The following is a 16384-nucleotide window of genomic DNA, read 5'->3' on the forward strand; positions in this document are numbered from 1 at the left end:
GGGGGGCAACTTTTTCAGAATATTTAAAGTACGGGACAGTATGGCAGAACATGTACTGGTCAGTTAAAAGATTGGTAACGATGTTGTTCGTTTATAGAATATTTCTGTGTTTTGGTGATATAATCCTAAACCTTAAGAAATTACGGACGCTGTCAACATTCATGTACAATTTTACAACGGATGTAACATCTATTAAATATGCTAATCTATACTAAAGATATCCAAACGCGCATCTTAAAAAGATCTTTATAAAATTATTTTAATGTGACAAAATATACAAACTAACTGTTACTGTGTTTGTAGAGCTACAGTGACAATTAAATTCATGTAAAACGGTCATTTTGTTAAAATCATCTTCCAAAGTTTTAGTGACAGTACGCGTTTATATTGTGATAAGCTATACACGTATTTGTTGTATACTATTCTAAACCCAACACACAATACTGTGTAAGATAAGTACTATGAATAAGTATAAATTTGGGGCTAATATGTCTTTAACTGTATATAATCTTTTATTCACGCCGACAGAGAAACAAGTTTTTGTCTACTACTGGTTCAAGACTGGTCATGTGTTTTGGTATTGGCCAAGCTGCTCGCAAGAGCAATGAGATTTGCAACATGATCTCAATATCTATCTCCCCTGAAACCAGTCTTGATTCAAACAATACACCTATTTCTCAACACGCTTTAAACACGCTCATATTTTCTATACCCGAGTAGATATAGATCTACTGCTACTGCCAATTTCATACCAATCCCATATGGAAACTATTTAATTGTGATTCATTTCTAATATGAGCAGCTTACAAACAGATTCCACGAATTTGATATCAATGAGATCTTTGCGCGACATGAAAACCGATATTTGGCATGATGTATGGTTTTGATAGAACAACTTAACTGCCGTACACGGTAGCTATACAAGATCTAAAGTATATTCAAGGTCTTATCTAGTTGTACAAGACTTCAAGTATACTCAAGATCTAACCTAGCTATATACAAGACTTCAAGTATACTCGAGATCTAACTTAGCTATATACAACGCTTCAAGTATATTGGTGATGGAACCTAGTTGTACGATGCTTCAAGTACACTCGAGAAAATCACTGGCTAGCAAAACATACTCTGATACGAAGATATGTGACCCCATCCAATGAATTTGCATAAAATGAGATTGACCAAATTATTATCAAATATCCACTTCACTGATCAACGTACAGCTAAGGCACGACAACGACAACACACCACTTTGTATTCTCTTCCGGTGTATCGGATCTATATATATAAGTTAGAACAATCTCCATTTTTGTATACATAATGATGAGCGATATAAGATGTAAGTACTGAGATTCGATGTGTTCGTGTGAGATCTCTAACATCAAGAGCATGGGAATGAAGAACGGAATGATTATAAAACATCACGTTGGTTAATGTACTGTTTCAGACTCGTATAACGGTAGGAAGTGCATTGTTCTCCACTATAGTGTAAGGCCATGGGCGGCCTGCGATGCTGCACACACGTAGAATGTAGGAGTGCCACTGTACCGTTTCTGAAAATAAAAAGCAAATTCAGTGAACTGGTATCTCCAGCCGAACGGAATAAATGTTTAACCCTTAAAAAAAGCATTCTTTGCCTACATCTTTCAAAACGGATTTCAGTTTGGTCCCAGATGTCTCATTCCTTACTAAAATTATTTAGCTGACACAATAGACATATTTTTGATAAAGTACTTAATTTCTAACAGAAATGATAGATTCAGTCACATTTTATAGATCCAAGCAAACAATACTCTGTGCACGACACCTAAGTACCAAATTTAGCCCTATTCCTAACTCAAATTGCTTACCAAAAATTGTTTGTTCTTTTTCTAGAAACACTACACTAGACCTTGGCTAAAATAAGCCAAAATGCAACTGAAGTTGAGACTCCTTGAAAACTACTATTATACCAAGTTTTGTCACAGTTTCGAACAATCCTTGATCAAAATCCGTTTTTCTATATTTAGCAAAAATGATCGTGGCCCAAGCTATTCAAAATGCAACCAACATGAAAGCTAGCTATCAAGTTTTGTCAACTTACTTCATTCCTATCTGAAGTTATTGTCAAAAAACATTTTTCTGTTTTAGTAACAATGAGCCGGACTTTGAGCCAAGCAACCAAAACACAACCAAAAACATGGCGTCCGTGCAAGCCTCCTAAATTCCCAAGTTTCGTCGCAACTAAAGTTATTGAGCTGAAACAATTTTCTACTTTTAGAGACATTGACCTTGACCCAAGTGACGAGTACGCATACGGTACCTCTCCAAGAAATTTTCTACTAAGCTTTATTGAAATCCTTCAAATCTTGTCTGAGATTATATACATGTACAAAGGGCCATAAATCTAGTCTTACCCAGGCTTGAAACTTGCCGGTAGCAATTAATGTAACTACCATGTTTTATTATAAATACTACAAACCATGCTTCAGACGGACACGGACATGCTGCAAGGGAGGATACATATTTCATTTTATTATTCGGTTTCGTGCTAGTTAATTCCCTTAATAAAAAGAAATAATGTTAATTCTTAATTTTTCGAACATAAAAGAGAAGTTATTACCTTGATATGCTGTAAAGCCGCTGGTACGGCGTCTCGCTTTAGCAATGTAACGGTGCAGCCCCCGAAACCTCCTCCTGTCATCCGAGATCCATATACTCCTTCCACCTCCATTGCCGCCTCAACCAACTGGTCTAACTCTGTGCAGGATACCTCAAAATCATCCCTGTAAAATTGTATATGTTCACATATCATAGCAGATCCAATACACGTTAGTGGCGGTCAATTACATGTACGCAAGTTAGAGTCCTATTAAAATGTATGCTTTATTGTTTTTTAAGAAATTTTGTAATAACCTCCCCGACTTAATATGAAAGTATTTTAAAAGCGGACTATTTCTTTTGATTTCAATAGAAGTTCTATTTTTGCATGTGCATTTGATTTACCGAATTCATAAGCTACACACTATTCTCAAACTTGCCTTTCGGCTCAGATTGTTGAATATACATCAAAAACAAAATGTTAGCCAAGAAATTATATTTAAATCAAGACAGACAGGAAAAGAGAAGTGATAATATATTTTACGTATTTAACAAAATTCTCAGTGAACACAAATAGGCGTTGAAGTTTATAACAAATCCATTATGGGGCAAAATCTGTTCGCATGTGTGCATATATAATTTAATAGTTTTATGCTTTCTGTAGTCTGAAATTTTCTTGGAAACATGTATGTGTTTAAAGGTCCATTACTAAGGGAAAGTGAGTTGGCAATTTTTCTCATAGCCAGTGCATAGACTTCTGCAAGACACTAAATAATGAAGACTGGCAGGTCAAAATTTACAGAAGGTCTTTGGAACTCAAAGAAATGTATGTGTATTATGTTGAAATTTCAATGAATCGACAGAATGACCCCCCAGGTCTTTTTAACTTTCTTCATACTTCATAGAAAAATAATTGTACATATACTGCGATTTATTTCGAATTTCTACATACCAACTTTCATTTTCCAATAAAATGAAATAGTTTCTGTGCTTTTTAAAAGAAATTAAAATGTTCACTTTCCTAAGTATTGGACATTTAACATCTGTGCAAGCACTTTAAATGTCACATCATTAAATACCACCAGCAGAAGAAATTATTTGCTCCCATTAATGTCAAACAGTTGATACCGCACTGCACGATGCTTTATTCTTAATAAACCAGATGGCCACGGCTAGACTAGCCACTAGACTAATAATATATATTTCTACATTTTTTTTCTTTTGTTCGCTAAATGTATTTTTTTATCATCAAAGTCACCTGTTCCTTAGACATCAAATAAATCAATTAAAAGCATAACAAGTGTATATAAAATTATGAAAACGTTTTGAATTCTTATACTCTTTATCTGCAGGAGATTGTAAAATTCTATTCTTGCATAAAAACTACTTTTTTCACTGGATCCGCCCATGTATTAACGGGAGAAAAATCTTGTGCAAACAAGGCAATTCACGTGCTGTTAATACCCGATTTTTATTTTTGAAATGCTTTTCCAGGGACGTATATGTAATTCTGCGCAGACTGACATCTGGTATCTGTGTCTTTTTTCTTTCATAAAAACCTCTTCTTGAAGCATTAAAGATGCAATCTAAACCATAGAATGTTTTACTGTATCAGTAACTAACGCCAATTGCGCTGCCCGCAACATTGTTCGTACTCGTTTCTTCCCTTGTTTACTCCCCTTTTAGAACTCTGCGTCAATTCAGATTTTGTAGACAACCGTGAATGTTAAAGAATCGCGTGTTTACCTGTGCGATTCTTTGTTTTTAGGTATCATATTTATGACTTTGGTAAGTATCAGTCTGTATGTTTTTATCTAATTTCTCGAAGAATTTATATAAACAGTTTGGAAACTTGACACTATGCTCGTACTCATCCGTACTCATCCGTACTCCAACTGAGTGTCCGTACTCAATGTAACTCGAATGTAAAGTTATTATTCTTGAAATTGTGATCGAGTCCACCAAATTGTGAAATGATATGAACAATTATTGGTAATTTTATGTCTGTAATAATGAGAGATAAAAAAATCGCTTAAAAACCTTCAGGATATGCTTTTGATAGTGTTGTTTATTTCGGTACCCTGGATACGGATATTTAAAACATGTTTACCGTTTCCAAGAACAACTGGAATGGTAAATAAAAAATGTACCGGAATCGTCAAGTCATCACATGAAAACAATACATAAATCGTCGTGAAATATATTTTTATGCAAGAATAGCGACAATACACGTTTGTTTTGTGTATTAACGTCTGCAGAAGCCCTTGGGATATGTTTGTGACATCGACCTTCGGTCTCGGTCACAAACAATCCCGCGGGCTTCTGCAGACGTTAATACACAAAAAAACGTGTATTATCCCTACATTCAAAACATTTACCAATAAAGTGATAGGTAGTCGCTTTTTTCCCCTACAAACCACATAATCCTCGGCCACTTTTGTAGAGATTAAGACTGTTCTAAATATTGTCAAGCATTACCTGACGAGAAGACACTTTCATAAACCAGAATATTGTCAATAGCTTGATAGAGTAATAAGTAAATGCCACAACAGGGCCACGAATATAGAAAACATGACCGGACATGACACGTCCATGTCCACCTCATGTTAATTATTCAAATCAAGTTGAGGAGTCTAGTACGCAATGCTTTTGTAAAACTGTAATGTTTCAAAGTACAAAAAAGGGTCACGACTTCAGGAAACAGAAATCGGACAAAATATTGCATTAACGACACATTATTTAAAACGTAGACTAAATTTCAACAACTGATGTATGCTCCAGTTGGAAATATGAGGTGTGCCAATACTTGCATACAGGAAATGAATGAATGATAACAAAAAAAAATGAAAAAAGGATGTAATTTTCCAATTAATGCTGATAAGTTGTTCTCTTGAATGTAACTTGACATCTTTCATCAAGTTTTATCCAGTTTTGGGCTTCAATTCTTCTGTCTTTTATATTTGAAAAAAAAAGAAAACCAAACAAACCATAAACTGAAATAAATGACAAAAAAAAATGTTTGGTTCAGGAGCGTTTATACTTGGATATACGGCAAAATATAGCATTTTTAAAAGGCACGGCAATGTTGCTTTGATGTTAATTCTATCTGCTGGGATTTCTGTAATCATTTAAAGAAGTGAAAGAATTTTCAAAATCGACTTAAAAATGAGTAAGTTATGAGCATTTAAATATTTGATAAAAAATGGCAACAAAAAACAAAATGGCGGATTTATCAAATTTCTAGACACATATTTGAATTGTATTTACTTATTTCTATAAAATAATTTCTTTATTTGTTCTAGCTATAATGCAAGAAAGTAGACCTACCATGTTTTACATCTTACACTCGAGAAACATATAAAATTAAATAAAGACTTCAGCAGTGTGTAAATGACGTCATAAACACACAAAATGGCTGCCTCCATGAGCAGCAATTTTCTTAAATTTCAAACTGCCATATCTTTTCCAATAGTCGTCCGATATTAAAAAATTCTTTCAGCGTTATGAAAGGCTTGAAGATGGCTTTCATATGAAATTAACTTACAATAGGCTTTCCTTGTCCTTCAAAGTTTAAAAAATCTTTTGAAAGGGGAACGTAGTGGTACACGCAAGTACAGTTCATAGAAATTACACCTCACTTTGTTTCGTCTAGATCCCTTGAAAATTCAGTAATATCTGGCATTTTGTAAAAGTCATGTCTCCTAAACTAGTTAAAGAACATTCATGCCCTGATAATAAGCGCAACTTCACTGCACAGTGGCACTGTCTGTAAGTTTGGCTCAGATTTTTGGAAAACTATAGCGGAAGCTATCAAGACACGGTTTAGCATCATTATGATATTATGCGCAAGTTCAGTTATACTGGTATATTTCTTTAACTTTGGGCCAAATATCTTGAAAGTGTAAGTTACACGGGAAAGGGCTGTAAGATAACTAAGCAACTTACAGTATAACTGCAATCTGTAAAGAAACTATGTCTCTGAATAGGACAAAGTCAACCATGTCCTAACTTTATGAGCAATGTCACTTCATCTAGTGATAATTTCTGTAAGTCTGGGCCGAATCCCTTGAAAACTGTAAAAGTTATGCAGACAAAATCAGACTGACCGAAGGACGGACAAGTCGGCAGCTATGCCTCATCCACTATGAAACATTTTCAAGGAGCATAAAAAGTACCTGCAGTAGCTTTTTAGAAAATGGTAAAATATGAAGAGTCGTGTTAAAAGATTGGTTAAGTGTATATACCTGAGAGAATTATGGCTTTGCACCATTAGTTCACCAAACAATTTATAGTTGTTATTTTCCAGCGCGTTGGCAGCTTCTTCTGTTCTTTTAATTTCACCAATCACGTGTCGTGCTCGTCTGTACGTGACGTCATCTAAGTTCGATTTGTGCTCTAGAATTACAAAAACATAATAAGTTATACATCTTACATCAATTTTAATGATTATCACAGTATAACGGTACACATAAACTGCCTATTTTCGTAACACCTTTCCAACACTGACAGCAGACGATTCAAGAAATTTCGCTTTTCTAGTAGATTCTAAGTGGAATCTTATAACCATTAGGGCCTAATAATTCGACAATTTCTATAGGAGCATAGATCTACTTCTCTGTGTCTTGTTTTGTCGGAATTTAAATGTAGCCTAATATAAATGAAAAATAAAACTGAGATTAAGGAGGTAAATATTTTCCTAGTTTCCTGGAAATATAACATTGCTGTACTTTGCAGTTTACTAAACAACGTATTTACTTCAATAAAATTGATTGTTTTGATACGAGTTGCTGTACACGTTACTATCAGTTCTGGCAAATTTGATATTATGATATACGTTCCCATGTATGCCCCTTTATACCCCCCTTCTTATTTCCACCCATTTATTTCCCCCACCCCCACCCCCTTTATTTTCGTCGCTGTGTTTCCGTTGCTTTATTTCTATGCTGCTTAATTTCTGCCCCTTCCGTACCGCCACTTTATTTCCATCGTTTAATTTCTGCCGATTGTACTTTTGGTAAGTTGTCTGACGCATGTTAAGTCAGTCAGTGACCAGTATATTTATATATCTTGATTAATGAAGTAAAGCTGAAGAGGAGACAGTAGACTCATGAGACTGTTGACTTCGGCTGGTGATATTGTATGGGCAATTAAGGTCATCATGATTGAAGACGGTTGGCATGGATATGGACCGGTGTGTATCATACGAACGAGAAGTTACTGCACTATGTGAAACCGTGACTTGAGCGACCTGTGGAGTTTCCACTTTTCTATTTTACAAGGAATGTGTCTTGCTGCAAATTCTCCATCGCCTGTACACTCAAAATCGCTTGGTGGTCGGCATTAACTGACAAGACACTCTAAAACTTTGAGAAAATGCCCTGGTTCTTGCGCGAGGCACACCGTATATTCTCATTGTCTGATTTATGCACCTGTCAATAATTTGTCCGCCCGGGGGAGCGGCGGGCATACACGGGACTTTAGACAGAAGACCATTCCCGACAGGCGGGAATTTGACAAACATTTGATGTAGCAACCAGGCTCTAGGGTGGGATTTAGACAAAAAAGGTTGTCTCTAGGGTGGGGATTTAGACAACAAAATTTTTGAAATGTCAATTGCAAAATATTGACAGGTGCATTAGGAATACGAACAATTCTAACAGTTACAGTACTGTTGCTCAAACGTGGCACGTTTTCTCAGACTTTACTTCGTTTTGATTTGAAAGTGAACTAAAATAGATATTGACACAAAATCAATCTGCGGATATAAATAGTAGGGAAACTGAACAGCTTGATTATAATTATCCTACTTCTTTAATATCCGGTGTTTGTTAGACATTGATATTTTCCATTCAGAATAATATGATAGTTCGTGGTTTATTTTCAGCTGTTCTGTAACTATTTTTAGTCTACAGCACGCGGAGAATGACGTAAACATCAGACGTTTCCTCTGCTATACCTGCTCGTATCTGTTATTATGTACTAACCTTTATATTATCGCATTGCGTCATGCATTATCACATTTTATTACATGAGTACCTATAAATAGTAACAAATTTGTGTTGAAAATTCTCCCATTATCGCATTGCGTCATGCATTATCACATTATCATAATAAGCCCCGGGGCCATTATCGATAATGGCCCTGGCGTTAGCGCGGGAAATTAACGTCTGTGAACAGAAATGACGTCATGGCGTTTCGTGGAGGTAAAACAGCGAATATTTCCGTTTTATTTTATCATCTTGAGCGTAACATCGTGTATTCTTCGTGAAATATCGTATTTTATCCCTAAATTATGCAATAAGCAAGAAAGTACAACTATCCAGGTATTTGATTTTATACAGTAAATAGACTCTTATACAAATAATATAGAAACTGAAAAGCTGAAATTTATTGTGCCAGAAGATGCAAGTATCTACCCATAAAAATGACACAAAAAAAAACATTTCTTACTATATTATAGGTAAACATGTAATAAACAGGTAAATACATGGGAGAGCGGTGCCTTTGAGTGATAATGGCCCTGGAAGAAGATAATAGCCCTCGGGCTAAAGCCCTCGGGCTATTATCACCTTGCCAGGGCCATTATCACTCAAAGGCACCGCTCTCCCATTTATTAACCTATACATCATAATAAGCCCCGGGGCCATTATCGATAATGGCCCTGGAGTTAGCGCGGGAAATTAACGTCCGTAAACAGAAATGACGTCATCGCGTTTCGTGGAGGTAAAACAGCGAATATTTCCGTTTTATTTTATCATCTTGAGCGTAACATCGTGTATTATTCGTGAAATATCGTATTTTTATCCCTAAATTATGGAATAAGCAAGAAAGTACAACTATCCAGGTATTTTATTTTATACAGTAAATAGACTCTTATAGAATCTACAAATAATATAGAAACTGAAAAGCTGAAATTTATTGTTCCAGAAGATGCAAGTACCCATAGAAATGACACAAAAATACATTTCTTACTATATTATAGGTAAACATGTAATAAACAGGTAAATACATGGGAGAGCGGTGCCTTTGAGTGATAATGACCCTGGAAGAAGATAAAAGCCCTCGGGCTAAAGCCCTCGGGCTATTATCACCTTGCCAGGGCCATTATCACTCAAAGGCACCGCTCTCCCATTTATTAACCTATACCTTATTCTAGGGGAAAAACATAAAAGGTACATAACCACTGTAATATTTTGAAGTATTAACGTTATCTTCAGGTGAACAGAAATCATACCGACAAGATGTAAATGTTTACCTTCTAATTGTTTTTCATTGGCATCACGAAGACTGGTCAAGCCCATCACTTTAGCACCGTTCTCACACTGTGCACGTCTCGTCGAGTACTCCGAAGCTTCAATGTTGTGTTTCACATTGGAATTCGTCACCAATATCACAACATTAGGATCCTTTAGTGGAACTAAACGACAGTCAAGTGATCTAAACAATAACAAAACATACCTTTTATAAATACACCCTATGATTTTTTAAGTTTTTACCACAACATGTATTTCTCAGAATATACCATGTACATCTAAGTAAGAAGTAGATAAACAAATTCATAACTATAGTTTTCAGAAATTGAACGTTAAAGACTACCTGCAGTCTATGAGAAGAGCGTGGTTAGTTTCTCCCATGATAGATATAAACTGGTCCATTATCCCACACGGTGCCCCAGCAAACACGTGCTCAGCTTTCTGACATGCAAGGGCCTTTTCATTTTTGCTTATCCCGTTTTCAGAGCCGGTTAGTTGATCCAGGAATGTGTAAGTTCCGACTTCAATTGCGGCGGAACTTGATACACCCCCGCCAACTGGCACGGACGATACAATAACACAATCAAATCCAGGAAGAGAGCCACCTAAAACAACAAACAAAAACGCACTGTAAAAGAGCCTTTTCAAACTATGGGTAACAGTCACTAAAGAAACGACTGGCTAGACGTGTATTTCAAAGTAAGCTTTATCAGATCGGCATACATACGACCGTCACGGTTAAGAAAACAGTATTCTGAGGTCCCAAGTCTGGGTCAAGGTCCGGATACAGATGTTTTACTCCGAAATCTACAAGATTTGTCTTCAAGTTATAAGTACACAAGTATCAACTTGGTAGTGTAGTTATTATAATACCTTTATAATTCGCCACAACTCCTTTGACATAGTTGGCCCACTTCGGAGTACCCGGTGCAAGTGGTGAAGTTTCTGACGGGACCGGAAACTCTACATAGTTTGGATCATCTACACCTTCAGTTAAAGTGAGCACACGGCACTGCTGACTCTCCGTCTTCTTGCCCACTATCACGGTGACCAGAGGTAACGCCTATTCATGTAGAAGTTACATGTATGAAGAATAGAAAATGCTAATATATCTAAAGCTCTTTAGCGTATCGAGTAACTGAAAGTTTCACTACACTACACAATAAAGCAGTACGAGTAACTGTCAATTTCACTACACTACACAATGGTGCAGGACGAGTAACTGTCATTTTCACTACACTACACAATGGTGCAGGACGAGTAACTGTCAATTTCACTACATTACACAATGGTGCAGGACGAGTAACTATCAATTTCACTACACTACACAATGGTGCAGGACGAGTAACTGTCATTTTCACTACACTACACAATGGTGCAGGACGAGTAGCTGACAATTTCACTACACTATACAATGGTGCAGGATGAGTAACTCTCAATTTCACTACACTACACACTGTCAATTTCACTATACTACACAATGGTGCAGGACGAGTAACTGTCAATTTCACTACACTACACAATTGTGCAGGACGAGTAGCTGACAATTTCACTACACTACATAATGATGCAGGACGAGTAACTGTCAACTTCACTACACTACACATTGTCAATATTACTACACTACACAATGGTGCAGGACCAGTAACTGACAATTTCACTACGCTACACAATGGTGCAGGACGAGTAGCTGACAATTTCACTACACTACACAATGGTGCATGACGAGTAACTGTCAATTTCACTACACTACACACTGTCAATTTCACTACACTACACAATGGTGCAGGACGAGTAACTGTCAATTTCACTGCACTACACAATGGTGCAGGACGAGTAACTGACAATTTCACAACATTATACAGGACAGGACGAGTAACTGTCTTTTTCACAACATTATACATGAGTTCATGACGAGTAACTAACAACTTTACTATATTATACAGGAGTGCAACGAGTAGTTCACTACATTTGGTAAGGGTGCAAGACGAGTAACTGACCTCTTCACTACAATGTACAGAAGTGCAAGAGGAGTATTTGACAACTTCACTACATTATTCAGCAGTGCAGGACGAGTAATTGACAACTTCACTACATTATGCAGAAGTTCAGGGGACGAATATTTGACAACTTCAATACATTATTTAGCCAAGCAGGACGAGTAATTGACAACTGCACTACATAATAAAGGAGTGGAAAGAGTAGTTGACAACTTCACTACATTATACATGAGTGCAGGACGAGTAACTGACAACTTCACTACATTATACATGAGTGCAGGACAAGTGACTGACAATTCACTACATTATACATGAGTGTAGGACAAGTAACTAACAACTTCACTATATAATACATGAGTGCAGGACGAGTAACTGACAACTTCACTACATAATACAGGAGTGCAGGACAAGTAACTGGCAACTTCACTACATTATACAGGAGTGCAGGACAAGTAACTGACAACTTCACTACATTATACATAAGTGCAGGACGAGTAACTGACAACTTCACTACATTATACATGAGTGCAGGACGAGTAACTGACAACTTCACTATATTACACTATATTATACATGAGTGCAGGACGAGTAACTGACAACTTCACTACATTATATAGAGTGCAGGACAAGTAACTGACAACTTCACTACATTATACAGGAGTGCAGGACAAGTAACTGACAACTTCACTACATTATACATAAGTGCAGGACGAGTGACTAACAACTTCACTACATTATACAGGAGTGCAGGACAAGTAACTGACAACTTCACTACATTAAACAGGAAACATGACGGGTGAACTTCACTACATTATACAGGGCTGCAAGACTTACAACCGACAGCTTCACTAAATAATAGTGAGGTACAGGACGAGTAACCGACAACTTCACAACATTATACATGCGTTTAGGACGAGTAATTGACAACTTCGCAAAATTAACCAAAGGAACATGACGAGTGCACTTCACTACGTCATACAGGGCTGCAGAACTAAAACCGACAACTTCACTACATTGTACTGAAGTGAGGAACGAGTAACTGACAACTTCACTACTTTTTAGAAGTGTAGGATGAGTAACTACGACTTCACTACTTTATATAGAGGTGTAATGACCAGTGACTGACAACTTCAGTACTTTATATAGAGGTGTAGGACGAGTAACAGACATCTTCACTACATTATACAGATGTCCACACGGGTAAATGAAACCTTAACAACATTATGTAGAAGTACAGAAAGAGTAACTGACAACTTCATACATTATACTAGGGCGCAGGTCGAGTAACTGACAACTTCACTAAATTATATAAGTACGCAGAACGAGTAACCAACTTATGACTTGATACATATAACTTTATAACCTTATACTAGGGTGCAGGAAAAGTAACTGACAACTTCACTACATTTCACAGGACTGGAGGACTAGTAACATCAAAGAACACAGGGCATGCAACTGAACACTTTACAGCAATATGTATACCTTATTATTTTTCAAGGACAGAACGTGTAACTGACAACTTTACTTCACAATACACTATATTACATTACATGGGCATGGGACGTGTAACTGACAACTTTACTTCACAATACACTATATTACATTGCATGGGCATGGGACGTGTAACTGACAATTTTACTTCACAATACACTATATTACATTGCATGGGCATGGGACGTGTAACTGACAACTTTACTTCACAATACACTATATTACATTGCATGGGCACGGGACGTATAACTGACAACTTTACTGCTGTATGCACCTTACAACATTACATGGACACAGAATGTGTAACTGACAACTTTAGTGCACTATACACGTTATTACACTACATGGACACAGAAAGTGTAACTGACAACTTTAGTGCACTATACACGTTATTACATTACATGGACACAGAAAGTGTAACTGACAACTTTAGTGCACTATACACGTTATTACACTACATGGACACAGGAAGTGTAACTGACAACTTTAGTGCACTATACACGTTATTACACTACATGGACACAGAAAGTGTAACTGACAACTTTAGTGCACTATACACGTTATTACATTACATGGACACAGAAAGTGTAACTGACAACTTTAGTGCACTATACACGTTATTACATTACATGGACACAGGACGTGTAACTGACAACTTTACTGTATTATGCAGGGATACACGATTTCACCACATTGTTAGGGGAAGAGGATGAGTAACATTATGTTGAACATTACTTATCTGAAATACTTGTTGATCGAACTGGCGCTCTTGCATATAACCTTCTAACTGGGTAACTGGACCTTCATAATTTTGATTTATAGAATCCAAATTTCATTTGCAACTCATAACTTTATTTACAATATGTCCTTTAGCAAAATAAACTTTTACTTTTCCTGACGGTAAACGTTAATTAACACCGTTATAGTCAAGTTTACAAAGAGCTTTGGGCAAATTGTATTTCTCAAAATATATACGTATCAAACTCGCGATAAATTGTGAGTCATTTGTGTGTTGCAAGTTGTACTGCAGAATCGATCAAAATTCCTTTGAATCATGTTAAACGACAGATATGGTCTTGGTGTAAGATAGAAATATCTTTCACGAAATGGACAACAAATAGAATATTTTCACAACTGGCGAAGGCATGCGGGAATATGTCAGATCAAAAATGTTCACGCGTGTTCATGAGAGAAAGATATCATCGCTCCCTTCGAGCAAAAAGGTACCATAATTACCTTCTTCAATTATCAGCACTGCTCCAAGGGGACGTTATGATGTTACACTTAAACAAATACAGATTCTTACTTTATCACGTTTTACAGCGGTTTATCCAAATTTTGTGCACTTTGTATGTTTTATAATTTTCACTCAGTGAAAAATATATTTTTTACTTTCACCGTGAATTATCGGATATATATCACAACTTAGTAATATTTCAATAATATCAAACCCACGTTTTATTTGTTAGTCTTTAAACTTGTAGATTTATCATTTAAACTCTCGCTGTAAAATGTTTTCTTTTCAATTTATTGGCCAAACTATCAACTTGTATTATGTAAGAACTGAAACTTTTAAATCATGTCATGTACAAACACGTGTTATGTAAATAATGTCTAGACAAAGTAAATATCTTGAATGGTCTTTGCGTAAGTATTTGTTTGTATTCCTTCCTATTTTATAAGGAAATGAATATTGTACATCTTCTACTTGAACTGTTTATATACTAACATTTATAATCAGAGAGAACTGTTTAAAGTAGAGTAATGGACAACAGTGCGTCATATATTTTACATCTAAATAAAAATATAAAACTAACAAACCTGAACATTACCCTAAATAAACTTTTAGACCTTACTCTGTTTTAAGGTATTACAAGTGTAGGTAAGTTAAGATACAGTTAAGGGATCTTTGTTGATTATGATGGACATGCCCCTTTGCTCAGATACCCGACAGGGAGAACCAGTACTGGCCTCTTTCTTCGGGTGGAAGACACTTATAGTACCTAACGTAGGACACTGAAACGCTAAATTCATGCAGCAATCGTAACAATATATCAAATAGAATCAAGTACTACCTACATCTAGGTCAAATATAAGTCGCTTAAACACGGTAGAGCGCGCATAATTATACAGACTAACATTCTATGGAATGTTAAATATTTATCATATCGCATATTCATTAAGCAAAATTAAATAACCACGATTTATGTATAAAATACTCATAATAACTGATCTTTTATATTAATTGATTTTTATTTTGTCATGCAAAATCAAACCCTTAAAGGTGAAATGTAGGTCAAACTTTTATAAATACTAAATCTGCCAACATTTTTATTACTCTTTGTGTTATTTATGTACATTTTCAACATTTAATAACCATTTGTTCGTACCAAGTGAAAAGAAAGAGGAAGAAACAAGAAAAAGATATAACAGACAGATATGACGTAAGTATTGCATCACCAGTATACCTTACCATGGGAAAAACAAATCCATCGTTATAGTCCGTGTGTTCACCGATCAAATTAACTCGTCCCGGCGCGCATGCCGCCGTGGTCGGCTCACATCCAAATTTTCCTTTGAATGATATCACTGCTTGTTTAACTAAATCTTCAACAAGAGGAATGGGGCTTTGTAAATCTGCCATTTTGCCACGTTCTTTTCACACGATCGAAAACACCAATTATACTGTAGTACAAACGGAAAAAATCTATAACGTTCCAGTACAGCGAACATTCATTCACTAACACATAAAATATTGGTGTTCTCCCAATAGCACGCTTACAAAAAGTCACATGACTTCCACGCAATACAACAATAGCTTTAAAGTCCCATACGGTAGTTGTTTGAAATGTGCTGCATAAATCAGACTATAGACATAAATTGGAAAAACTGGGAGATAAGAATGCATCTATATTGTGTGAGATCAGCGAAACTGTCCATGTAGATTTATCAGTAGAAAAAAAAACATGTTGATCGTTAATTATAATCATGGCAAAAATCTGATGAATCAATAATGACCAAAATAGCTTTTGGGGCAAGTGATTTTCTAGGTCGGCTATGGTC

General features: G+C 36.1%; 1 protein-coding gene across 1 annotated transcript; it reads right to left on the reverse strand.

Moving 5' to 3' along the window:
- LOC123564139 (galactokinase-like) lies at positions 1 to 16058 on the reverse strand. The gene is made up of 7 exons (XM_045357497.2): positions 15795 to 16058; positions 10704 to 10893; positions 10174 to 10435; positions 9833 to 10014; positions 6822 to 6972; positions 2600 to 2762; positions 1 to 1550 (listed from the first exon to the last, which is right to left on the reverse strand). Exons 1-7 carry the CDS (start codon positions 15963 to 15965, stop codon positions 1479 to 1481), a joined length of 1191 nt encoding a protein of 396 aa, XP_045213432.2. The 5' UTR covers positions 15966 to 16058; the 3' UTR covers positions 1 to 1478.
- Positions 16059 to 16384: the final 326 nt, after the last annotated feature.

This window comes from Mercenaria mercenaria, chromosome 2 (assembly GCF_021730395.1).
Source record: "Mercenaria mercenaria strain notata chromosome 2, MADL_Memer_1, whole genome shotgun sequence".
Classification (NCBI taxonomy): Eukaryota; Metazoa; Mollusca; class Bivalvia; order Venerida; family Veneridae; genus Mercenaria; species Mercenaria mercenaria.